The 24,991-nt window shown below is 48.7% G+C and overlaps 1 protein-coding gene across 1 annotated transcript; it reads right to left on the bottom strand.

Moving 5' to 3' along the window:
* Positions 1-1,568: 1,568 nt before the first annotated feature.
* On the bottom strand, positions 1,569-21,411 carry LOC135398069 (serine-rich adhesin for platelets-like). Its single transcript, XM_064629505.1, has 9 exons — positions 21,159-21,411; positions 20,701-20,716; positions 20,215-20,351; positions 18,494-18,526; positions 17,063-17,416; positions 15,120-15,173; positions 12,479-12,619; positions 3,298-3,503; positions 1,569-1,629 (listed from the first exon to the last, which is right to left on the bottom strand). Exons 1-8 carry the CDS (start codon positions 21,187-21,189, stop codon positions 3,304-3,306), a joined length of 966 nt encoding a protein of 321 aa, XP_064485575.1. The 5' UTR covers positions 21,190-21,411; the 3' UTR covers positions 1,569-1,629; positions 3,298-3,303.
* Positions 21,412-24,991: the final 3,580 nt, after the last annotated feature.

The raw sequence follows: 24,991 nt of genomic DNA, 5'->3' as shown, positions 1-24,991 counted from the left end.
TGGAAGTTTACTTTCCATGAATTAACATTTTCTGAATGCTGCACATACCTGTTTATATAATCTTCCCTCACTTTTTCGTCTCACTGTGCTTTTCCCCTATTTCACACAGAGTTAGTGCAATTGCATTTATGTGCAAAGCTATTAAAACATGATGCGAAAACAAGGTGTGCAAAAAGTCTTCATTTTGTGTAGCATACAGCGTGAACGCATTTTCCAAAGTTGAAAGGACACTAGACATAAGAAAATTACTCTCAAATAATCAACGAAAAAGTGCCGTTTCTTGTCTGCCCGCTGTACAAGCAGGTTGAGCTAGATGAACCTTTGCTTAAGAATATGACAGATTATACATAGATTGAGAAGTTACCCGTCAAAAGGAACTCGTTACAAGTTAAGTTACCATGTGCAAAATGTAACTAAGTTAATAACGAAGTTCTTCAGCCTGAAATGTAACTCGCAGTTACTGAGTTACTTAAAAAAAAGAACGAGTTACTTCCAAGTTACGTCGGACACAAAATAGCATTACGCAGGTCCAGCGCGCGTAAACAGTTAAGTTAGACCTTGAGTTGCCTGTGGAGGAGTGCAACACGCTTAGATCGTTTTCGTTTATGTCCAAATATAGACCTTTCCCTGCTTGTAAACAAATGACGTCATAGTGTTCGACAGTTCAATTTGGTAGAATTGAACTACGCTCGAAGCTAGAGGTGAACAAGATCGCGCCCGAAAGCCACGGTCATGAGGGGATTACGATATGACCCGCGGTCCTGCTTTTCTTTCAATGGGAGGCAGCGAACAAATGCCCGTTCGTGGAACCCAGCCCACTCCTTCCGATTTGTTTCGGTTTCAGTCTGTCTACCAATGTCATGATGACGTTTCTCTGGTTGAGGTCTATTTGAACGCTTTGCATCTTACTCCCTCTGGGCGCACAATGGTTGAGCTTCATTTCAATGGCAGCTGTTCTTACTTTTTGAATAAAATACTGTCATTGATTGAACATCACGTTTTATAGCAAAAAATGCCATGAAGGAACCGGAGAGAAAGCAAGAATATATGTGGACGTGAGTGAAAAGCGAGTTTAAAAGTAACTTGGAACTTAACATAAGTTACTTTGGCAAAGTTACCTGAAAAAAGAACGAGTTCCTCTGAAAGTTACCACGGCGCAAAAGTATCGAGTTAAGTTACAAGTTACCAAAAAAGGAACTTAGTTACAGTAACGAGTTACTTGTAACGAGTTACCTTGGTTCAGACTAACCTGGTTACCTAACCTGGACTACCTAACTTGGTTCAGACTGAGCTGGGCCGCAGTCACATGGCAGTCTTACTAAGAGATACTAAACGAATAAATTTCTTCCTAAGTAACGTTTACTTGCACTAAGATACCTGCTGCAGAACTGAATCCAGAGCATCAAGCAGCAAAGAACGTTCAGGCAAGATCAAGTCCCAAGGTCAAGTCCCCAAGACCTCTCTTGTTCCGTCCGCCTACCTGTATCTGATAGCCACAGCCACGCAAAATGTATTTTCAACCACTGACATACAGCCAGCCTTTAGTCAGCAACAACTACATGCTGGCATTCATGGACAAATAGGATGAATTTATTTTAATAAGATGTCTCTGTGATGCGGCATCATTCTCTGAAAAGAAAAGAGGCATGACTTTAGGCCTTTCAGCTGCCGTTTATCAAACCTGGAGGCGGTATGTATCGTTTAGTATAATTTAACGGAGGTTAGCACACGTCTAGGCTAAGCACAGACCGACCGTACGCCCTCACTCAATGACTCAATGAAGAAGGACATCGTACACAACAACGATGTGTCTTGCTACTTCGAGGCCCCAGGTGATGCCACGTAGGAAAGCCGCACAAACGAGTGCAGTACGATCACAACTTGTGGTAACTGGGGTCATGAAACCTCAAATCTATCGTTACTTTAGGCAGCTCTTAACAGCAGTCTGCTTTATATTCCAATTGGAACAAACAATTGGCAAATATGTACAAGTTCCTCCATACTGATCGCTTGGTATAAATGAGCGGTGTGGTCTAGATGAACGCATCGTACGAACGTTGAGGAAATTCCTCGGTAGCTTTGCCAGTGCACTATACGATCACACCAATGACGAATTTGTTCACTGTTCGTGCAAGCGAGCCCAAGTCTACATGAGGGACATACAGCCGATGACATGAGACCACAGTGAAAGTAGTACGATAAAGATGCTCTTTCGCCAGCTATCTGACATAGCTGGCGTGCATCTCTTACAAAAATACTAATTTGCCACTTTGCGGAAAGCGTTGAGATAGCTCGTTTGAAGCATACGTGCGACGTCCTGAGTTTACTTTTCTGGCACCATCGGTTATATTTTTGGGAGCTACGGTACACTATACCGAGCTTTTCCAAGACTAGAGTGAAATTGATACGGATAAGACTGCAACTAAGTAGAAGCAATCACAATAAACCAAATAAAACGACCTATAGGAGATGCCGTAATGGGCTACTTGTGGTAGCGAAGACATTTAGTGCGTAAAATGCATTTTTACATCGAGTAGAGCAGGTGTACCTCGCATTACTCGCAGCATCCTTTTCTTATCCTTGTTGACTCTCGTTGAACACTCAAATACTCTCGTGTTATACTCAAAAGTCCTCCAAGGAGACATCCAGGGAGCTATCTCTTCTAGGGCAACGGCATGTATTCACGAGAAACGCACATGTTCTTGTGCTAATTTTGCTGAGTCCGTGCGTACGAGCCTCTCGCGCAGTGGACGATGCTCGAGTCCGTAATTTGACACGTGTCCGTATTTGGATTCGTATTTTTCGTTTTCCGTATTTGGTCTGTACGTGTCCGTATTTGGTTTCGTGAAATCGGCATCAGACGAAGAGAATAACTTCATGAAGCATGGTGTGTTCCTTCTCGGATATCTATTCACTCTTTCACTGTTTACAAACAGAAGGTACAACCGGAAACTGGCTAGCGTTCCCAGCGTCAGCGACTACATGCGCCACGCCGCGTCACTCACTTCAGTTAAATCCACTCACCGTTTAGAAATAGTGAAACGGTTTAACTCAAATGAGTGACACGGTGTGGCGCCACAAGCAGCCGCTGATGCTGGGAACACTAGAGAACCTCTGGTTGTGCCTTCTGTTTGTATAAACAGTGAAAGGGTGAATGGAGATGCCCAGACGACACATATCAGATCCGGCCCTAAGCCCCATAGTATTCCGGTCGCTCCCATCAATGATACTCGAGATATTCAAGACCATTGCATTAGCATACACTGTCATAGCGCAGTTCTACTTCAAAGCACTCACCAAGGTTCATGCAATGTTATCTAACGGTACAGCCACCATCCGCTTCGGGTCTGGTCCCTGCTGGTAGTCGCTGTCCGCGACAGATCTCGAGGCATTCGCGACGTCTCCCATATCGTGCGTTGTGACGTCGTCTCCGGTTCGGTTGGCTGCATTATTTCCCCCAGCGTCCACCATGGCTCGTTTCTTTGTCTCTTCCCCTTCATTTGCTGAAAGGTTCACGTAATTAAATCAACAATATTGTTACCGCAGCGCTTAATGAGACGAGTTTTGTCGGTGCAAGGCTTGAAAACTTTCCTACAATGCTCAGAACATGACAAAAACAACATCGCGTTCCGTGGTTGGCCGAGAAAACTCGTTCATATTATAAAACCAGGGTAGGTAAAAGATGTAACTTATAGTCACATAACAGACCGCTGTGTGGAAGCGGGGTAGTCGGTATACCATCATACCGCGAAACGCATAAAAACGAACAACGACTGATTGACGTTAGCAAATTTTTGTGTTTATAAATTACGTGTGTCAATAAACTAGTTAGTTGAGAGTACGCAGTTGGTTCCTGTCCCCTTTTCTTTTTTTACCGCGTTTCCACCCACGACCTATATACGATTATAACTACCATGTCATCCTCCACCCCTTCCCAGCGCCGCATTTGGAAGCTAGCGGTGGCGCTACTCATCGGCCCGGTTGTGCTTCCTCAACTTCTACAATACTTTTTACTTCAGCTTAACTTAGTATTTGTGTACAAGCGGTGGATATCCCACGGAAGATGTTTCATTCCAAAGTTGATTATGATCATCATTCTACGCATTTTCATAGGAGCTGTTGCTGTCGTCTGCTACGGTAGCCGTACGTCCGCTTCTACGCGTTCAAAATTCAAATTTACATTGTCCAATCATGATATAGATCTCGCGGGCCGTTGAGTAGCGCCCCTAGCGGATCGTGCGGACGGGCTCCTCATAGGGGTTACCGATTATGACATGGTCGTTATAATCTAGTAGGTCGTGGTTGCACCTAACAATGTGCACGACAACGTTAAAGGTTAAAGTGATAGTTCGCTCTTGACGGATCAGATAGTACATTTTGGTTGGGAAGGGTAGTGCATTTTGTACCTTATGAAGGTTGTACGTTACTTTGCGCAAAGTTGTACGGCATAATACAGTATTGGCATCATAAAGCACTGGAATCCTCGCGATTTGAAATTCCCGCCCATTGAGACCAGACTTGTACACGTTACTTTAAAAAGGCAATGGATGTAATGTTCTAAGGAGCCTTCTGCTTCCACCGCTTTACTCTATCTTCAACCTTCTCTATCTATCCTTCCGTGTTCCCTTCTCGTCTGCCTGCTTCATCCTCCTCGGCTTTAGGAATCATCCTTCCGTGGATGATAAGGAATGACGTTGCTTATCGTTGCCATCTCTTTTTTTGCGTGAGCTCCTGTATAACCAATGGCTTTTAAGACGCCTCCTTGGTGGATCGTCTTCCATACGACGAATGGGCCGCAGATCCCAGCTCGACTTCCTGGCTGCCGGACTAGCACCTGTTCCCCCACTTTAATGTCCGGTATATTTGTATTTCGACGTTAGTCGAAATTCCTCTTCATGCGACCGCAGTATTTTTCTTCTTCCTGTGCGGATCGCCGCCGCTCCTTTAAAGTAACGTGGTCGGTGATTCCTAGCTGCTCATCCGCGGAGAACACTGGAGGCATGTTGTAAAGCTGCAAAATATGGACTGGTACGGTGAAACCGGAGATGGGAGGAGGACATGTGTGTAGGCACTTCAACTCTGGGTACAATGTCACAACATCGTCGGTACACGTCTTACTTGGTGTAACGCTGTGTGCACTGGTGGCCGATATTCATGCACGACGACCTTGTCGTCCCAGTAAAGGTCCAAATGCATTGCTGTCATGTGGGGACGGGATAGGAGAAAGTCGTACTCTACTCCCTCCATCACCAGTGCGTCCCCTTGTATGGCATGTTCTTGATATTCGATCTTCTCAGTCGTCCATTCTCTTAGTAGCTTTGTTGACCCGTCGTAGGCCTTAATTTGCACGGAAAAACCCATCTTTGCCTACCACTCGCTCGTTGATGATACTAATACTAGCTCCGGTGTCCAAAAGCGCCTCTGTGTGTTTATCGTTGAGCAGGACGGTCATGCGGAGAAGGTTCTGATTGATTAGGTATACAGTCTATTTTTTTCTTTCCGGGTGAGGCTGCGAACCCGCGTTTATTCGTTTTTTTGAGTCCCAGATGAGTCGTGGGCTCCCTCTAAGTCGTCATCCATGTACGACTGGCGTGCAGTATCCACCATGTTTGAGGCTTGGTTCCGTTGCCGCCACGGGAGACGTCCAGTTATTTCCCGGCTGCCGGACGACGACGGTTGGGGATTGTCGGATGTCGGGGCAGCTGACTTACGTCCATGGCAGTCCAGGTCTGTCCAGGCAGAGCTCCTTGAAGCAGGAGAGCAGCTCCATCACCGTGGTGGGCCCCCTCGTCTGCACCTGCTTCTGTAGATCGCGGTGTAGCCCATGTATGACTAGAGGGACCATCGAGCTCTCGGGAAGGTTGCTGTCCGCCATCTGTAGCAACCTCCTTTTTCCGTAAAAATACTCTAGAGGAGTGCCAGATCGGTACTTGTAGAAGATGGCTTTATCCCATCTGCCAACGGCATTTTCCTGGAAGGCCGCCAGAAAGCTTTTTTCCATTCTTCCTTGGTGTCCGTCCCCTTCTCAAGAATGTTCAATTCGTGCCAGCTTTTCGCCATTCTTGATAGGAACAACCGAAGATTGGTCACCCCGTCAACGTCTGCTATCCAGTGGTTCTTTGTGCAGGCATATTCATAAAATCGAAGCCAAGCCTCAGGACTCGTTGAGGACCCGTCGAACGTATCAGGCTTGACGTGCTCAAATTTAGGCTTGGGGCTTGCAATGGTTAAAGCCATGCCGCGGAGCAGCTCTAATTGTTGCTGTGACTGCTCTTGTTGTATCGAAATCATCCTCAGTAGGAGTCCATTGGTCGTTTCTTCTGTGGAGAGTGTCCCTGTTGCCCGCCGTACAACCTCCAGTATCTGAGCGTCGAACTCGCACATTTTCATGTTGATTTTGATGCTCCCTCTCTTGACGATCTCATCGATGCTCCGCTTACTCTTCGATGCGAAATACTGGATGCGCTCCTGTGTGCTGACAAGCTCGGGTAAGGCGACAGGGTCTTCACCATCCAACTGGTAGCTGTCCAGAGTAAAGCTGTCGCCGGATGGTCTTACGAAAAATTCCACCCACATCCTGTCGACTGCGCCAAAATGTAATGTTCTAAGGAGCCTTCTGCTTCCACCGCTTTATTCTATCTTCAACTTTCTCTATCTATCCTTCCGTGTTCCCTTCTCTTCGTCGTCTGCCCGCTTCAATGGATTACCGTTACTATTATTCTGGTGGCAAAAGTAATTTTTACCGTTACAAATTACTCGGCTAAAATTGTAATAAAGTAACGGCTAAAAAAGTAACGCCGTTAAGTAAAGCCGTTACTTTCCAAAATGATACGTCATAAAAGCTCGTGAAATTAAACCTACCTCAACCCGCTTTCTGAGATTGGAGTTCCTGTCTTTGAACAGGATAGGAGCAACAACACTTTCTTAGGAGCTTTTCTTTACGTAAACACATTATTTCTTCAAACAACACAATGTTTTCTTCTTTTCTCTTTATCACGAAGAACATTTTCGAAAAGCTGAAGCCATGGCGATAAATCAGGAGAGCTAGCGGTGGTTTATCTAGAATCCCAAGCATGGAGGGGTGCTGGAAAAAATGGGGGGGGGGGGTCATTATTATAGTTACGTCTGTGGGAGCTCGACCGGAGCCAGAGAAAGGGACAACCGGTTCGGCCAGTGCGGCAGCAGAAAGGACGTTTATTATTCGGAGCGCGGGCTCCAGAAGCGTGAGCGTGCTGTAGTCAGCACTTCACTGTCTCTTGGATCACGGCGCACTACAAACTACCCTCCCCCTCGGGGGACTGGAAGGATCGTCCGAAGCAAGGGAGCCCAGGAAACGGACTTTTTAGGGCGCGGAGCGGGGGACACTGAGCCCGCTGGAAGAGGCGTGTCGAAGGCCTGCACGGAGGGTGCGTCGATGAAGGCTGGCTTGGTGCGGTCTATGGACACCGTTTCCGGCTTGCCGTTGAGGTCGATGACGAGGGTCTTCGTGCCATGACGGAGCACTTTGTGCGGGCCGGAATATGGGGCCTGAAGAGCCCGTCGAAGCCTGTCTACGCGGAGAAAAATGTGCGAGGCTTCAGATAGAGCCTTGGGAATGTATCCCGGCGACGGCGGGGGAGGGTAGCCGTTGGATGAAGGCGGGAGAGTGTAGATTGTAGACGGCGCACGTAGTCAGAGGGGGCATCGGGCGGCAGGGGGGAGGCTTGAAACACGTCAGCAGGTAGCCGGATGGTGGTGCCGTACACCAATTCCGCGGAGGAACACTGGATGTCAGGCTTCAAGGCCGCGCGAATGCCGAGGAGGACCAGCGGCAGATTCTCGGTCCAGTGCTGGGGCGCGCCGCGGGCCATCAGGGCTTGCTTGAGATGCCGATGCAAACGCTCCACCAAGCCGTTGGAGGCAGGGTGGTACGCGGTGGTGCGGAGGTGCGTGGTACCAAGGAGCTTGGTGAATGCTGTGAATAGGCGGCTCTCGAATTGGGGACCGCGATCAGTGACGACTTCCGTTGACACGCCGAAACGGACGATCCAGGAAGAAAGAAACGTGGAAGCGACCGTTTCGGCCGTGGAATCCGCCATGGGGGTTGCCTCTGGCCAACGGGTGAAGCGATCCACGCATGTGAGAATGTATCGTTGGCCATGAGAGTGAGGGAGGGGGCCCACGATATCGATGTGCACGGTAGCAAAGCGGTGTGACGGGGGGAGGAACGTGCCAATCGGAGACTTGGTGTGGCGGTGGCACTTTGATAGCTGGCAAGGAGTGCAAGCGCGGACCCATCTTCTGACGTCTTGGCGCACTCACGGCCATACGTAGCGATCTGTGATCAGCGTAATGGTGGCGCGTACGCCGGGGTGTGCGAGGCCGTGGATGCTATTGAATATGGGTTTCCGGAGGGCGTCAGGGACAAGAGGGCGAGGGGATGCACCGGAGATGTCGCAGAGCACGGGCGTCGGAGTTAAAGGGTACGAGATATCTTGCAGCTTGAGGCCGGTAGACGCGGTGCGAGGCCGTTGCAGTTCGGGGTCCCGTGCCTGGGCGGTAGCCAAGTCTGCGATTGAGAGTGGGCTGGAGAAAAGGGTGGAGATCCGGCTGAGGGCGTCAGCCACTACATTCGCGGAGCCAGCGATGTGACGAATGTCGGTTGTGAACTCCGCTATGTAGGAAAGGTGACGGATTTCCCGCGGAGAGTAGTTGCGGCCGGCCGACGCCATGGCGCCGACTAGTGGCGTGTGATCCGTCCAAAGTGTGAAGGACCGCCCCTCGAGAAAATGGCGGAAATAGCGAACGGCTGAATAAGCTGCCAGGAGCTCCTTGCTGAATGCGCTATATCGTGACTCTGCTGATGATAACTTCCGTGAGAAAAATGCAATGGGCTGTGGGCAGGAGTCAACCTCTTGCTGGAGTGCGGCGCCGACAGTCTGGGCGGAGGCATCCACAAGCAGGGAGAGCGGGGCATTGTGGCGGGGGTGGGCTAAGAGGGTGGCGTCGGCAAGGGCTTGCTTGAGATTGCTTGCCTGAATTTCGTAGGCTGTGTGGAGATCCCGGCGAGCTGAAATTGGCATTCTGCCTGCAAGAACCACACTGAGGGGTTGGCGGGCCAGAATACAGGGAGTCGGACCGCGACGGAATTGACGTGCGGCGCCGGGGCTGGCACGTCGGTGCCACCCTGGGAGGTGATGGAGACGTTCGGTATGTCCGGGTCACGAGATGTGGGAGCTCGACCGGAGCCAGAGAAAGGGACAACCGGTTCGGCCAGTGCGGCAGCAGAAAGGACGTTTATTATTCGGAGCGCGGTCTCCAGAAGCGTGAGCGTGCTGTAGTCAGCACTTCATTGTCTCTTGGATCACGGCGCACTACACGTCGTTACAGCTTAACATATCATTACCGACATGTGTCTAAAGCTGAAATCGCAAGGGCACCCCCTGTAGGGGGTACACAGGTGAAAAAGTTAGGGGGTGTCACTGAACATTTCGGGGGGTGTTAGGGGGTGTAGGGGGGGTCTGGATAAATCACTGAGCTCGCCGACATGACAGTGCCGAAGAGGAAGGACATTGGCAATTACGAACTCAGTGTTCCCAATGACTTCTCTCTGGATCTCCTACCAAAGCGTTGACCTTTGAGGTCTTCATAATAGAAGCGCTAAGTCGCGCTACATTTTAACTTGGAAATTCCAGGTAACTCAGTATATCTGAAGCTTGACCCACAGCGGATTGCGGTCGGAAGGGAGTAAGGTGTCCCCAGACACTCAAAATACATGTGCGGAACACTACTACAATGACCTCCACTGATGGTAGTGGAAAGCAAAACAGATAGGAAAGGCTGTGATTGAGCCTGTTGGTTGGTTTGGTGTACGAATAAAGCTTAGTCGAGAAGTACTCGATTACTTGTAACCCGATTACTCACAATTGGAATGAGATTACTTGGAAAATTACTTGCTCGGAAAACTAATCGATTACTCGCAAAAGTAATTGAGTACTAGCACGGTCGTTATGACCGTGGTACTAGTAACACAATTACTTGTAAAGCGTTACGTACAAGTCTGATTGAGACGTATGCTCGATGTCATGTGACAATTTTTTTCTTCAGAGTAGCATGCACAGAACCATACATAAAACACTTTACCAGCTCGTTGCATGTCAAGGTCGCTCCTTGTATGCGTTTCAAAGCTACATGCGGACCAGAACAGTGGTACCGTTTCCCGGAATGCGCGGTAAATACCCCTAATTCATGGCACGCAGATGGCCTCACACGGAAGTCAACACTGTCCCAGCAAGACGAAGCAGCGGGCAGAGCAGAGCCGTGGCGAGGCGAGTTTGCGCCCGGGGCAGGGTAAATCTGAAGCGCCCCCCCCCCCTTCCTTACGGCCGCCAGAAGCCTTGCAAACGAAGAAAAGAAAACGCCCATTTACACTGCCGAGACCGTAAATTCAAATTCTCTTCATTCGTACTTCATACTGTCCTACTAACCTGCCAGGGCTTGCCGTTCGGCGCCCGCTCTGGCGAGGGCGGCCGGAGCGACTGTCCCTCTCGCACCCCGTTCCTACGGCTCTGGGGCAGAGGTTCTGACGTCCCGATAGGCCCAAATGTCATTGTCGTCTGCTGTCGCCATGTCGATGATCCTACTCGCGCCCGTTCCACAACCAACTCGAGAATCGCCTACCCTCTTGGACACGTGGTGCAACCCTGTCACGTGACCAACTCCTACTCGAGAGTTTGTTTTGGAGTGGATTAGTTTTCAGTTTTGTCCTCCCTGTGAATTTTCCTCCCGCGCTGCAATCTCTCACGGCGGAGTATAAAAAAAACATTGGAAATGCAACGATTTCCGAGCGAAGTCTTACAGGAGGCTCACTCATGCTTGCCTGTCATGGAGTTTATCCACCGACTAGCCTGCATCTACCCCATTCTGTTTTACAGGAAAGTGGTTTGGACTCAATTAACTTAGGGATCGCACTATTCCTTTAACATCACAACTGATCCTACCCCCGCACGCACGCACGCACACACGCACAGACAGACAGACAGACAGAGCCACTGTCATGTGTATTGAGTGCAGTTCAACAGGTGACAGTGATGTATACTGTGAGAGGAGGAGGAGCGAAATGGCACTTAGGAGAATTGCTCGAAACCCTGCTTAGCTCATCGAGCAGCCTACAGTGGCGCGCAGACTTGCCTCGAACAGCGGAGCGCGTGTCATCGGGCGCTGATAGACAACTGAAAACGAGATTGGGATGATCCACTATACCGTTGAAGGGAGGGTCGGGACGCACAACGGATGCGTCTGATAAACGGTGCGGTATGGCGAACGCATGCGTTGCCGTTGTGCGTACCCCCCCCCCCCCTTCAAGAGGATAGTGGATCATCCCAATCTCGTTTTCAGCTGTCTATCAGCGCCCGCTGACACGCACTCCGCTGTTCGAGGCATGTCTGCGCGTCACTGTATATATATCAGAAGCGCTCAAGCAAAATCCTTTCGCCGAAGAGTGTCATTGCGGAATTTAATTTACAAAACCGCTCTGAATATCGGCGGTGTGACTTATAGCGTAGCCTGCAATTCCTTTCTCTCGCTTTTCCTTCCTTTTTCTTTTTTTGGAGGGGGGGGGGGGGTTCAATAAACACTTTACACGGAGAGGAAGGTGTCAAGTTGTCAACCCTTCCCCAAATGCACCATCAATGCTAAGAGTTCCTCCATATAAATTGTAGAAGCACGTAGAAACCCTCCCGAAATATCTTTTCTGGCTAAGCTATACTACGTGACGTAGCATCATTGTATAAAGCAGCCGCGAGCGAGCCACCTGTACGGGTCCCGCTGCGTTACGGAGTGACTGAGTTTCTTCTGTTGACGAAGTGACTGAGTTTTCTTTCGCGGAAAACAAAATGCGGGAGAATAAAAACGAGAGATTGATGTACCGATCATTCGGGCTTTTTCATTTACGAGACCGTGGAAGGAACGAGACCCAGGTCCCCAATGACCTCGCGCACGTGGCACAGGTCAGCTATACTATAGTTCGTCATTTCCCACGTAAGAACATTTGTCACAGAGCCCGCCTCAGCCAAAAGCGGAAAATGTGTGGAGGTGTCTTGCACGACCCTTTTAGTGCTATGGTCAAGTTCCACGTGGATACGCGTGGTAGAATCGCCGACAGAATCGCCCCAGTAGACGTAGGTCATACCATCTTCGTTGAGGCCCTAAAGTGCTCGTTCGTGGTATACTATTACGTAAAGCATTAAGTTTTGGATGCTCAACGTCGAGCTTTATGGAACGAGAACATTGTGAGCTGTTCATTTACTGCAGCAATGCGCTGCGGCGGATAGCTGCGAGGATATCCGTGAGAGGTTCCAAAGGGGCGTTACTGTAGGGACAACATCAGTGGTTCCCCTTCTGTTTCGCCGTTCATTCTTTTGTTCAGACAGCGAATATAATAGGAGATTGACTAAGATGAGGGGATGGCGCTCTTGTAATTGAAAAACGTCTGCCTTACCGTTGACGGCCAGGGGCTCTCCAGTCGCCGCTCCATCTGGACGTGGGGCATTGGGAGTAGCGGTGGAGTCAGAAACTAGATTTGGCGCACCTTCAGTGGCGCCAGTGTTTGGTATTGGCTCAGTAGAAATTTTTGTGCCCTCTGAAACAGCAAAAAAGTTTCGGGGAACCTCATGGTGAGTCATGCGAAGTTCTCGTACAACCCCCCAAGCTATAGATACGCTTTGAAGTACGACTTTTTGGGGGTTATACCAAGTACATCAGTATGTTATCCGGTGGCAAGATGTGTCGAAAGCCTTGGAAACGGACAGCAAATTCTACGGGAGACGGCATAGAAATGTGCAGATCAGTGCTCCAGTGGGACATAGCTCCATCACCTATCGGACAAAGAGCGCAGGCATGCCTCTCAACACCAGGGTCGTTACTAGGATCCAGCGATTTGAGAAACCATGGGAATACTTCTTGCGCAGAGTAAGTAGTATAGTCAGGGCCATCGAAGGAAATTATGGGCCTCGGGGATGACTTCGGATGAGTCCTGCCCGGGCCACGCTCCTCACATCTCCTGGTACTAGCAACCGTCGGGCCTTAGATCCGGGGAGACCCTTTAGAGGCCCGGACCCCGGGGCTCCATCCCCGGCGGCCTCCTTTACTCTAACCTCCCCCATCTCGTCGTCCCCGAGTATACGCGGCATGTCAGTCTAGCGTGCGCGTGAGTGTCAGATGAACAGACTCAGCACAAAAGGCCTCTTCACTCTTTCTGTGGTACCAATGTTGCACAGTGGTTTCCAACAGATTGACCAATGACATCGCTGGAAGTGATTAGCATTGCCGTCTAGGGGGAAAGGCTGCACTCTACGTCCGTTGTTGTACAATCCCTATCGTGTTGTGCTCCACCCGTAATAATATTACCAGACAATTTTGTATCTTATAAAATACTAATATACTAATATTAATAATTTTATGCAATAAAAATAATACTCTAAGGACTGTCGTACTAATCCCATGCACATTATTTCCTGATTGTCGTACCATCTAGCGTTTAAAGAAAAATCACTCTTCAAATATAGTTGCGTAGGGGTGTAGTGGCAAAACCGGTCATCAGGGCTCGCAGGCATCAGTTCTGCGTACACACGGTGTGTCTGTGTAGACGGTCTACACAGGACACACCATCTGACCGTCTAAGTAGCAGCATGCACGCTTTATCATTTACTTGATAGCGTGTACGGATTCCTGAGATGGTACTATTTAATCGCATATTTTTTATTCGGACCTCCTCTGAAAACGATGGGTCTCCTCGATTCGGCTGCACTCCCTGAACTAGTTCAGACGGTGCAGCACCTTCTGATATGTTTTGCGAGCGTCACGCGCGCCCTCTGCACTCTCGTATTCGTTTTGTAAAGGTGCAGCACTAGTTCTGCGCGAGTTCACAGCTCGCACTTGCTGGATAGGGAATGCAGTACCAGCGCACGCGGAGCAGACGACACGGGTCCGCGCCGGTGGCATGGATGTCGGTACCCTGCCGGTTACTTCCTTCTTCCTTCATGCACCAAGACAGTACGCATGTGTGCGATGCAGCAGTCATTGAAGTTGCATGTTCGCGATAAGCACGTGGGATAATGCGGTTATATTTTGCGACTTAACCGAATGGAATTCTCGGATGCACGGGGAGCATCTTGTCTTCACTGCGCCGGCAGATGACACAAGCTTTGGAGAAGCCGAGAATCATTTTTTAATAAAAATGTACAGAGACGAAGGACCAAGTAGGAAAAAACAGGAAGAACTCGTGTTCGTAGCATCTGCCACATTCTCGCGAAAGCCAGCAACACGATTACGATCTCCCCTTCCTATGGAAGTAAGTAGAATGCATACGCCGCCCACGCGCTGCTTACAGGTACAGAGCCTTGACAAACACTCATTCGAATGACTACTAACGCGAATATGAAGCACAACACAACACACAGATCAGTATACAAGGTGTTTGCTCTAACGTGTCCAGAAATTTTATTTAACGCGAGCGATAAAAGAGAAGAGGGCGCTACTTTTCGGCTACTTCACTAAGAAACAGATGCTACTAGTGAAGCAGTACCTGCTTCTACTCAGGTAGCAGAAAAGTACCACTTGCTTTTCTTTTATCGCTCGCTTTAAATATAATTTCTGGACACGTTAGAGCAAACACCCTGTATATGAAAGAAAAGGACAACAACCAAACAAACCAATCACTACTTCGCAGCGCACATAATCATCATCTTCTTTTGTATTTTCAATTTGGACGCTAGACTGACTGGCCCCCCAGCCACATTGATTATTCAGTGATTGTTATAATTGTTGTGCTTGTTGTTATAATTTTCTTTTGTATTTTCTTCACCTATGTAATCACTTCTGGCCTTTGGGTTTCTAACAATAAATAAATAAAGAACATGACAGGGGCCCCGGTGCGAAGGGCAGACGACCAGCCTACACCTGCACTCGCTTGTTCGTTTTGGAAGCGTTAGCGTTAAACCTACACCTACACTTGCACTGTCTCAGCCGGCAGCGCGCACTCTTGGCACCACAGCGGGACTCCTCTGACCTAGTACTGGAGGTGCAGGCCAAATCGAAGAGGCCTTATTACGTTTAGTACAAGTATAATGCTGCACCATCACCTGTTTCCGAAGAAGTCCCATTTTCAGGATTCAGGGCGTCAGTAGACATCTCATCTGGAAAGATTACATCCCTGGTCAGCTTCCACAACGTCATCTTCGTATCCATCGTGTCGCATTATTCGCATTATGGTAGTGACATGAACATACAACGAAACAGCGTGTAGATTGATCGGCAAATGAGTACAAGTCTGAACAGCGAACAATAAGTAAATATTTTCGCGTCATTGGTTGCCCAGCACATACACCCTAAGAAAAAACGACAATTATTTTATTCCCTTTACGCCCTTTATTCGCTTTAATGCATTATCCCCTTCCGTGAATCAATTCAGAGAAGCTTATGTGGAGTTTAGGGACATTTTGCAGTGTTGGGGAATAAATTTCAGGAACGTAGTGATTGCAAGTAGCATAGTAGTTAAAAAGTAGTTAGAAACTATCTCTGGGAATTTAATTATAACTCGTAGTTAAACTACATTTTTCTGTAGTTAACTACAGCAGTTAAGTTACTGCCGGCTAAAACTACTTCGCTTTTTATTACTTTGTCTCCAATCTACCTGGCAGCTCTCCCCGCGATAAAAGTAAACACGATACATGGCGGTGCTGGCATAACTTTTTCTCTTAGACACACATGCACGTATACAGGGTGCGTCACGTAACATGTCATTTGACCGGTGTAAAAAAAACGGCTCAACAGAAAGATATGGGGACAGCGGCTACCAACCAGCCATTCAATTTGCCACCTATTAAAATTACTTTTAACGACTTTTAATTTAAATAAATTGAATTTTTTTTAATTGAACTCTGAAATTTGCCTTGCCAATGTAACGTTTTTCTTGCTGAATCAGACAGACCGTGGCTGAATTAGCCAAACCCATCGCAAAATACGTTACGTAGTACGACGATTATGTCCAGAAAAGTCGTCCGAAAATTGAGATTTTTACTTGTGCATTTGTCATCGACGCACTAAGTTGGCCGCAAAAGAGCGGCGTGAGGAGGGCATATCACTATCCACCTGAGAGAGCAGCTGCAGAAAAGGACAGAAAGGCGACAAGAGACGCCGCGTACGTGCAGATAAGCGGGTTTCTGATTGATGGATGCGAAAGCTACCCTTGCCTTATTTCTCAGCGGCTCTATCTATCAGGTAGAGAGTGGTATACCCTCTCACGACGCCGTTTTGCGGCCAACTTGGTGCGTCGCTGAAATATGCGCAACTAAACCTCAATTTTCGGACAACTTTTCTGGACATAACCACCGTACTACGAATCGTATTTTGCGGTGGGTTTGGCTAATTCAACCACGGTCTACCTGATTTACCAAGAAAAACGCCACATTGACTAGGCAAATTTCAGAGTTAAGTTTAAAAAATTAATTTTTTCTCTCTCTACGTCAGTCTAGATTTGACACCGTGGGTGTACCGAGAGGGGGCAAGGGAGGGGGGCGTGCCCCCATCTGGAGCTTCAAAGTCACTCGTAAAAATTGTGCACTCTTTATTCATAGGCAGTCGTAATTCCTCTTAGATGGCATAATAATATGAACATCTGAACACCCGCGCGGTTCGCAGCTTCCGTCTGCAGGAAAAGACCCCAACAACACCGAATATCCTCTGGATGTACGAATAATCTCCTAACGGATTCGGACGTCCGACGGATATCCGGAGGACATCCATCGGACGTACGAATCCGTTAGGACATTATTCGTACATCCAGAGGATATTCGGTGTTGTTGGGGGAGGTAAGGAGGTTGCACACTTTACCCCTCCCCCCTCCCCCCCCCCACACACAGTGGAAGCACTTTTTCCCCCTTGGAAAAAAAAACTGGTAACGCCCATCCTTGTCACTATAGCCAAGCTACTTCCATATCTGTTGTCTTAGTACCGAAGCGTAAGGTACAACCTGTGGGCGTTCCTACCGAAACCCATGCAGCTGCAAGAAACGCTCGGAACGTACCTGATTCGTAAGGTCCCGCCCTTCCCCCTTTCTTTTGTGATGACGACTGCGACGAAGCGCTGGACTGGGACATCGAAGCACTCGACATGGAGCTCAAAGCACTCGACATGGACGTCAAAGCACTCGACATGGACATCGAAACACTCGACTCGGTCATCGAATGAGCCGACTCGGCCTTCAAATGAGTCGACCCAGACATCGATTTAGTTTCGGAGGCTGTGACTTTTGCCGAATGCGCCATTGTGGATACCATGTCACCGCTTGACGTGACATTGTGGCCAGGTTTGCTATGATGGCCCGGGGAGGTAGAAGGCGTCAAGGGCGGGCTCACAGATGCGGCAGTGCTCTCATTTCCTGAGCAAAAGAAATATTTCCACAGGAAAAACGAGTTACACAGGAAAAACAAGTTCGCAAAAAAAAGAACACGTAAGAGACAAAAACCTGGAATGTCGAATTTGTACCAGAGCATCAAACCGAACCGGAACCGAATACCGGGAAGAACCGTTATTTTTGCCGGAACCGAACCGGAACCGAATCGCAAAGGCTGCTGCCACCTTGGAGCTGAACCAGAACCGAACCAATTTAGAAAATTTCCACTACCGTTTCAAGACCGGTTTCAAAGCGTCGAGAGTTCGATACTGACCGTTTTTCATCTTACCTATTTTAAGCGCCCCAACCTGTTCCAAAAGTGACCGGTTCGTGCGACATTTTTTACAACCCGTGCCTGCAATACAAGTTGAAATGCGTAGCTGGACGCCAGCATCGATGGAGATAACGTTGGACAACTGCACTCTATAGTTTCGTTTTCCTGTGGACAAGCGTTCTTGGCACAGCTTTGTGGCCAGCTATAGGACGGCTTTCGAAACTCTCCTACCATACCTTGTGCGATGAACCGGTTCGGAACCGGTTTAGAGCATCTTGAACCGGATCGCAACCGATATACGTGTCCTCCTGGAGCTGAACCGGAACCGAACCATTATGCCTCGACCCGACTCTGAACCGAGCCGGAAAAAATTTCGGTTTGATGCTCTGTTATGTACAGTGCATAATTTCCTGGTTTATACAAACGCCTTTGTGCCTTTTTTCATCCTTGCGATGGTTCACAATTTAACGAATATTGCGTTCGTCTGCTTGTTCGAACGCAAACTTTTTCCACTACCAGCCAAGATGCTGGCATGATTCGTTGTAGAGCTGCACTCAAGGCATCATGAAAGGGTACCAGAGAGACCTTAACATTAACCTGGTGAACCTGCTGTGGCTTAGGATTACGATGAAAGCAGCTGCTGGTGCATTTAACAGCGAACCCATGTTCACTTTACTCAATGTGTCAGCAGGACGGTGTTAAGATGACCATGACGGTGGTGATTTGGTTTACTGGTGCAAAAGCCGCTAAGCTTTCCGAGGAAAGAAAGCAACAAAGCCCCTACTCACCCGCATCTGTTACGTTCATCGCCCCGGTCAACACTGCAAATTGAAAGAAGACAACAAATATGTAGATAAGTAGCGCAGATAGTTAGCACTTCCCGCTTCATAGGCAGCGAAACTCTCATATAGGCCTTTGCGTTTTCAGAACGACGCCACGATAAAAACATCCAGCGCCATTCATCTGTTAGCAGACTAGACTACGACTGTAAACAACATACGTCAGAAATGACATCAGCGATATGAATAATAAGCAATGTATAAGCCGAGGTGTGTCTGCAAAACGGCGAAAGCCTTTTTGCAGGGTCTACACTGGGGAAAGTATTCCATTCCTTTATTGTTCTCACGAGTTAATCGTACCGTGTATTCACACCCACACGGGATGTTCTAGTGGAAGAAGAGGTAAAACGGTGCTCACGGGGAGAAAGTTCCGCCACGTCCGATGCTGAGCACTCTCACGTAGGGCCGGCGAGAGGGTCGGGGGGCTGCCGGGCATAGGCGCCGACAGCGGGGGGGCGCGGGGGCTCTTGCCCCCCCGGAACATGAACTAGGGGGGGCGCCGCCTCCCCCGGGAAGTCCCGCTAAGAGTCTGACACCAACCTTTGGGGCTCGGCGCGCCAGGGTCAAAAGAGCGAAGAGGCACCAACCCCAAAAATGCATCTTGCAATTTGTAAAATATGTATCCGCCCACCATACTCATTATCACAGTAGAAGGTGAGGCGAAGAAACACAGAGGATTGCACAACACATAGACTGAATTTCGCCCAAAGCAATCAGGTCAATGAAACGAAGCAGTCGAAAAGGTACCAGCAGCTGCGAGGTGTAACGGTAGGATCTTCGGAACGCATATCCGTTGGGAGCGGGTTCAACTCCCGCTGCTCCATTTCGTTGACCATGTTCATTATATTGCGCGCATTTCGGCTCAAACACCGAGGATTCAATGCATTTTGTTCCTTTTGCACTCAGTTTTCAAAGGCGTAATGCCTTCAGTTGTGCACATGTTCACTGTTTACGTTCTCTCTGTTTTCTCTTCTTCTTTTTTTTCTCTGTTCCTCCTTCCTTTTATTTCTATACCAGTTCGGCATACATCATAGGATTCGCCGGAGTGTGTGATTCTTCAACTTTAGTTTTGTGTTCATCATTTTTCTTTTCCGTTTCTTTCCTTCTTTTTGTTTTCTTTTGCTTTCTTCTTTGCCCTTTTCTTCCCCCTTTCACTTTTTTGTTGGAATAACAAGCCGACATCCATCTGGCTTTCCTTTCTTTTTTTTTTCTTAATAAACATATCCCCCCCCCCCCGCCAGAGTACTTACTTCGCGGTGCGCCCTTGCCCCCCCCTGGGAAAATGAAAACTCTCCGCCTCTGCGCCGGGGCTCGCACGACCCAACGCCCAACGGCTGCTAGCCCAGCAGGAGACCTGAGGAGGAGGCACCGTACAGGACCCATCCGGAGTCATCCCCGGGGCCCTTAATTTCACTCGCCGGCCCTGCAGTCGCACAGCATCGGAATATCGGTAGCAGACGACACATAGCAGACGACACCACCGATTCTGTCGTCTGCTATGAAAGCTATGACGCAGTATCCGAAAGGGAACGCTCTCTTCGCTCTGTTCATTACTTTGCCGCACCCGCTTGATTTGCGAAGTTGGTATGTTTCCTGTTTTAAAACTCTAAATGCTTGTTGTCCACGTTGAAATATACACCGCAGTGGGTGGCCTGCGTGCGTATACTTACTCTCTTCCGTGGTAGAGCTCTTGCCGAGGAGCCAGATGACGATGAGTATGATGGCCACGATAGCCACGAGGGCGATAGCGCCGAAGATGAAATACATAGTGGCATCGCTCTTGGGCTCGCTGTACTCTACACTCTCCCTGCAGAGTGCGGGTTACATGCATGAGCCAAAGCACCCTAAGACAATGACATGTCTGTCAACTGGTGGCACATGGACGTACATCGTGACATGTATGGTGTACATGTGCGTCTGTGTGGCCTATCCCTGTCGAAACTAATGGTGTCCTCGACCGTATGAGTCTGTAAAGGTTGGCCTTGAGTGTGTGGTGGTGACTGTTCGCAAACACGACCGTCTCTTTGTCGGGCACGCGCGGTTTTTTCAGTGCCGTTCAGTGTGTTCGCTAACATAATCTATGTCGCTGGACATTCCAGCAGGACAGTAGTGACCACACTAGAGTGAATGGCTTATCAATGCCCCTTAGCACTTACCCAGGCTCCTCCGCATCTGAAAAGAGATAAACCAGGAGTTAAACGGACGACCTCATAGCAAGTGCACTCTCACTGGGAAGTTCGCAGGCCGGTCGAACTGACCACTAGAGGACACAACACCTGAAACTTTTGATCCGATTTTATCATTCTTTCCGCTCGTTCATCTAATTCAGCTTTTATTTTCTCGCGACGCCTTGCCTTTTAGTGCATTGCTGGTAATACCACTTTCTATTTACGCAAAACCACTGAAATATGCAACAGGTGGTAACACACAACCGACATAGGACACATGTGGTGCATCTCCCAGCCCCACTATCTTGCATGGCTACATTCCTCCCAAACGCTGATGCGTCCGCGTTCGTCAACGCCAAACGTGTTCAACGCTGCTCAGATCTTTCACATAACAAGTGGTCGTTGAATCGACCGATGTTTCAATGTTGCGATGTTTGAAGACTCACCGCTACCGCTGGCTGTTTCGGAAGAGGACATGGTTCGCGTTGTAAAACACCGCGCAGAGTTGTTGTGAACACTATGGGGAAAATTAGTACGGTGGAAGGCTCAGCTCGGCCTCATAGCGCTCTAACGCGCGTGGCCCTCTGCCCTAGCCCTGAGGTGGCACTTGCGCGGTTCTTCTCCTTCTTCCTCCTTGTCCCCACTGTCGGGCAGAGCATGGTACGGCCACGCCGTCTTTAACTTTGTCCTTTGTCCTTTTTCCTAAATCATGGTTGTTTCCGGTGTTGAGTCAGGTGGGCAATACTTCCTCGTGGAACTGCCGTGATACCGGCACGCTACGTCTTCAACTTTGTCCTTGTGGTGCCTGAATGAAATCACCTCCGGCACTGTGTCTGTTTTGGATTGACGACGCCTTCTAGTGGAACTGCAGTGCATGTGGGCGTCGATTAGCCTTTAGGGTGTACCGACGGGAAGAATATGAACGCAACCTTGGAAGAGTAACCGCAGGCACTGTTACAATGTCGGTGGCATCGACTACTTATCGGCCTTTCTGTACACACAGAAGGTCGACTTGTTAGCTTACTACTTGAAGTGCAGCTTTTTTGTACCGTGGAAACACCTTGAGAATTGCGGGAACTGTATTGGGGACAGATATTGTGTGTTATTTTAAACTATCGTATGTCGGAGAGGAAGCGCAGTATATTGTTGGTTGGCTGCACTGGGCAATGTTTGACCAGTCCAAAGTATGAGAAAGAGTTTTGTTTGTGATTGGGCATGCGAGAATTTTGGATGTGTCCCAGTGCTGCTTCCTTTAATGGAGCACAAAAAGTATATTAGAGTTTTTCCTCGCGGGACGCCGTTACATCGACACCAACACAACAGGAACGAAATTCACCCGTTGCGTCGTTCATGACCTATGCGCGAAAGAACAACAATTCATCGTGTGTTCACATACAAGCGAATTTCTCAAGGATACTACAGCGGAAGATGCGCAAAACGTCATCGCTTTCTGCTGACACGTGAGCGCGAGTGCTGAAAGTCATGTCTGTTCGTGCTCTTCTAAACATGGGGAACTGCGGCGCAGCCACAAGATATTCTGTAGCAGACGACAGTACGGCAGGGTCAACGGCGTCGTCTGTTATGTGAGCATGCAGTACGCCACCTGCGGTATTCCTGCGCCGCGCGGATGCTCATCAGGGGAACATCAGCCCCGTTAGCAGTTTTCTTTTTCTTCTTCGACAATGTTCCGCGGGAATGTCGTTTGGTTACACGGTCACGCTTTCCCTCTCTCCTCCTTCTCAAGAACGTGACACTGCAGAGCGCTGCTCTTTCATTGGTCTAGAAGGCATCCCTACGAGCTACTGATTATCTCTCTTTCATCGATCCTAATTTGACAGCTATCGTGCTAAGCAGCCTGGAGAGACCACTACAAACAGCCATCCACAGAATCCGCCTAGGTCAGCTTTATTCACGGACAACACTCTACAGAATGAAACTAACATCATCCTCGTTATGCCGCCCATGCAACGATCCGGAAGACACACTTCACATAATCATGCAGTGTCTATTTTACGAAATTCACAGAGAACGACTTCAGGCTGTGCTTAATAAGCATTGACTCCCGACCTTTCAGCTTCTGCAAGCTATTTGGTTCCTGGCGCTGCAAACAGCAGCAAGTGAAAGTAATGAAAGCCTTATGCGCATTTTAAAAAGGCAGCGGTATCGTCAACCACTATTAAGCCTTTCTCATGCTGATGAGAAGATGAGATAAGAAGGAAACAGTGACGCTTATGCAGAGCCGTCGCGAGGCAAGTTTAAGCCCGGGGCAGGGCAAATCTGCAGCGCCCCTCCCCCTCCCTCCCTCACTGCCGTCAGAAGCCTTGTAAACACAGAAAGGAAAACGCCCATTTGCACTGTCGAGACCGTAAATTCAACTTCTCTTCATTCCTACTTTATACTGTCCAACCAACCTGCCAGGGATTGCAGTTCGGCGCCCACTCTGGCGAGTGCGCCCGGGGCGGCTACCCCTCTCGCACCCCTGTCGCTACGGCTCTGCGCTCATGTCAGAGCCTCGCACGTTCAAGACACGTGCCCACCAGGAAGACCACATAGCTCCAGAAACCTTCTAGTTACCGTGTATTCACACGAGCGACATCCTCACGGAATATTCTAGTGGAAGAAAAAGAAACTGCTCACAGAACCGAAGTTCCGTCCCGCGTTATGTTGAGCATTCACACGGTGCGAAATATCGGGAGTGGCGTACTGCGCGTTTAGCAGACGACACTAAGCAGTCGACACCGTCAGCGTGTTTGCCTGTCGTCTGCTACGGAATATCTTGTGGCTGTGTAGCAGGATATTCCCCACGGTTAGGAGTGTACGTGAAGACAGGACGTTGAGCGCTCGCGCTCACGTGACAGCAGAAAGCCACGACGCTTTTCGCATCTTCCGCTTCTGGGGAAATGTCGCTCGTGTGAATACACGGTTATACGTAGAAGAAGGTATTCGCAAACGATTTGTCCAATCATCGCGGCAGATCGTTTGAGGGGACCAATCCGGGGCCTCTCTGCAAGTACTGCCCTTCCTGAGAAAGAGGGAAACCATACATTGCGGCTTCACTCGCTCACAAATGATGCAGAGCGTTCCTTTTGTGTTAGTGTCAAGATAACGTCATGTAGGAGGCAGCATGCTGATACAAAGGCGAAGGTTGTTTATTGTTCCGCAACATCCTCCCACAATCAGACGGTCCAAGGAAAGCTGGAAGCAAGCACTCCGGCACACAGATTTCCTGTCTCACATAGACCCCGATCTCACGGCAATCATTCCTCATGACATCGGCCGAAGCCTCCACACGGCTATTCACCGGAATCGACTCGGCGCGCTATATACTGCCACCACCCAATTCCAACTCGGTATTGTGGCCTCAAGACTGTGCGACATCTGCAAAGTGCCCCAGGACACGTTACACGTACTTATACAGCGCCCAGAACAAGCAGACGCAAGGGAAAGACTGTCCCATGCACTTCAAACACTGGACAAAAGACCATTCTCTTACTGCAAAGTAATGGGAAGATGGCCTACAAGGGAACAAGACATGAAGGCACTCAAGGCATTGTGTGTCTACCTAAAAGAAAGCGGTATACACTGCCGCTACTAACAGGAACATATATGATAACCCTCAAAACTACCTAAATGAGATGGAGCTGCAGGCGCCCTTAGGGCAGCCACCCTGCTCCAAGTCTTTCCCCTGATTTTTTTTTTTTTTCAGTTAATTACTACTACTACTACTACCTCCCACAACACCTCGGTACCAGTGCCGTGTATTAAAAGGGAGTCTGACCATTAGGAGGAGTCTAAAAAAGAGGCTCGACCTGTCAATCAAACTTGGGCGCATTCCATGGATTGCCGTTTTCCATGGAGACCGCCATGACACCAACATTTCTCCAAAATCGAGGGTTGTGCATGGAGCGGCGAAACGTAGATTTCGTGACAAAAATTTTCAAATACCACTTTAATTTCATACTGTAAGTATACAGGGTGTCCCAGCCAAATGCGAACATATTTTTTTAAAATATATATATCACTTTTTCCGAGATGAAATCAATTGCAATATAGCATATGCTGAAGGGGACTCCTTAGGAGGGCATTAGCAAACCCCCAATGTCTTAATTAACTTTCAACAATTAACTTTTTAATTATAAGAGCTACGAAGTTGTCCCGACTCCCGATGAGAACATCTGGTCCCTTTGGTCACCTGATACCGTAACCGTTTTCGGAACAAAAATTCGTTGGATAGATCGTCCGCAAAAAATCGTGAAGGAACGCCTTTTTTTTTTTTTCG

The sequence above is a fragment of the Ornithodoros turicata genome, chromosome 6, assembly GCF_037126465.1.
Source record: "Ornithodoros turicata isolate Travis chromosome 6, ASM3712646v1, whole genome shotgun sequence".
In the NCBI taxonomy this organism is placed as follows: domain Eukaryota; kingdom Metazoa; phylum Arthropoda; class Arachnida; order Ixodida; family Argasidae; genus Ornithodoros; species Ornithodoros turicata.
Note: the sequence above shows the minus strand (reverse complement) of the source record. Positions and strands in the feature narration are given on the sequence as shown.

Excerpts from the sequence above, each read along its gene's own strand:
- LOC135398069 (XM_064629505.1), bottom strand. The coding sequence starts at position 21,189 with ATGTCCTCTTCCGAAACAGCCAGCGGTAGCG. Across the intron at positions 15,174-17,062 it reads GGCGGGACCTTACGAATCAG|ATGAGATGTCTACTGACGCC; the intron begins GTACGTTCCGAG and ends TAATCTTTCCAG. Across the intron at positions 3,504-12,478 it reads AGAGCCCCTGGCCGTCAACG|CAAATGAAGGGGAAGAGACA; the intron begins GTAAGGCAGACG and ends TGAACCTTTCAG.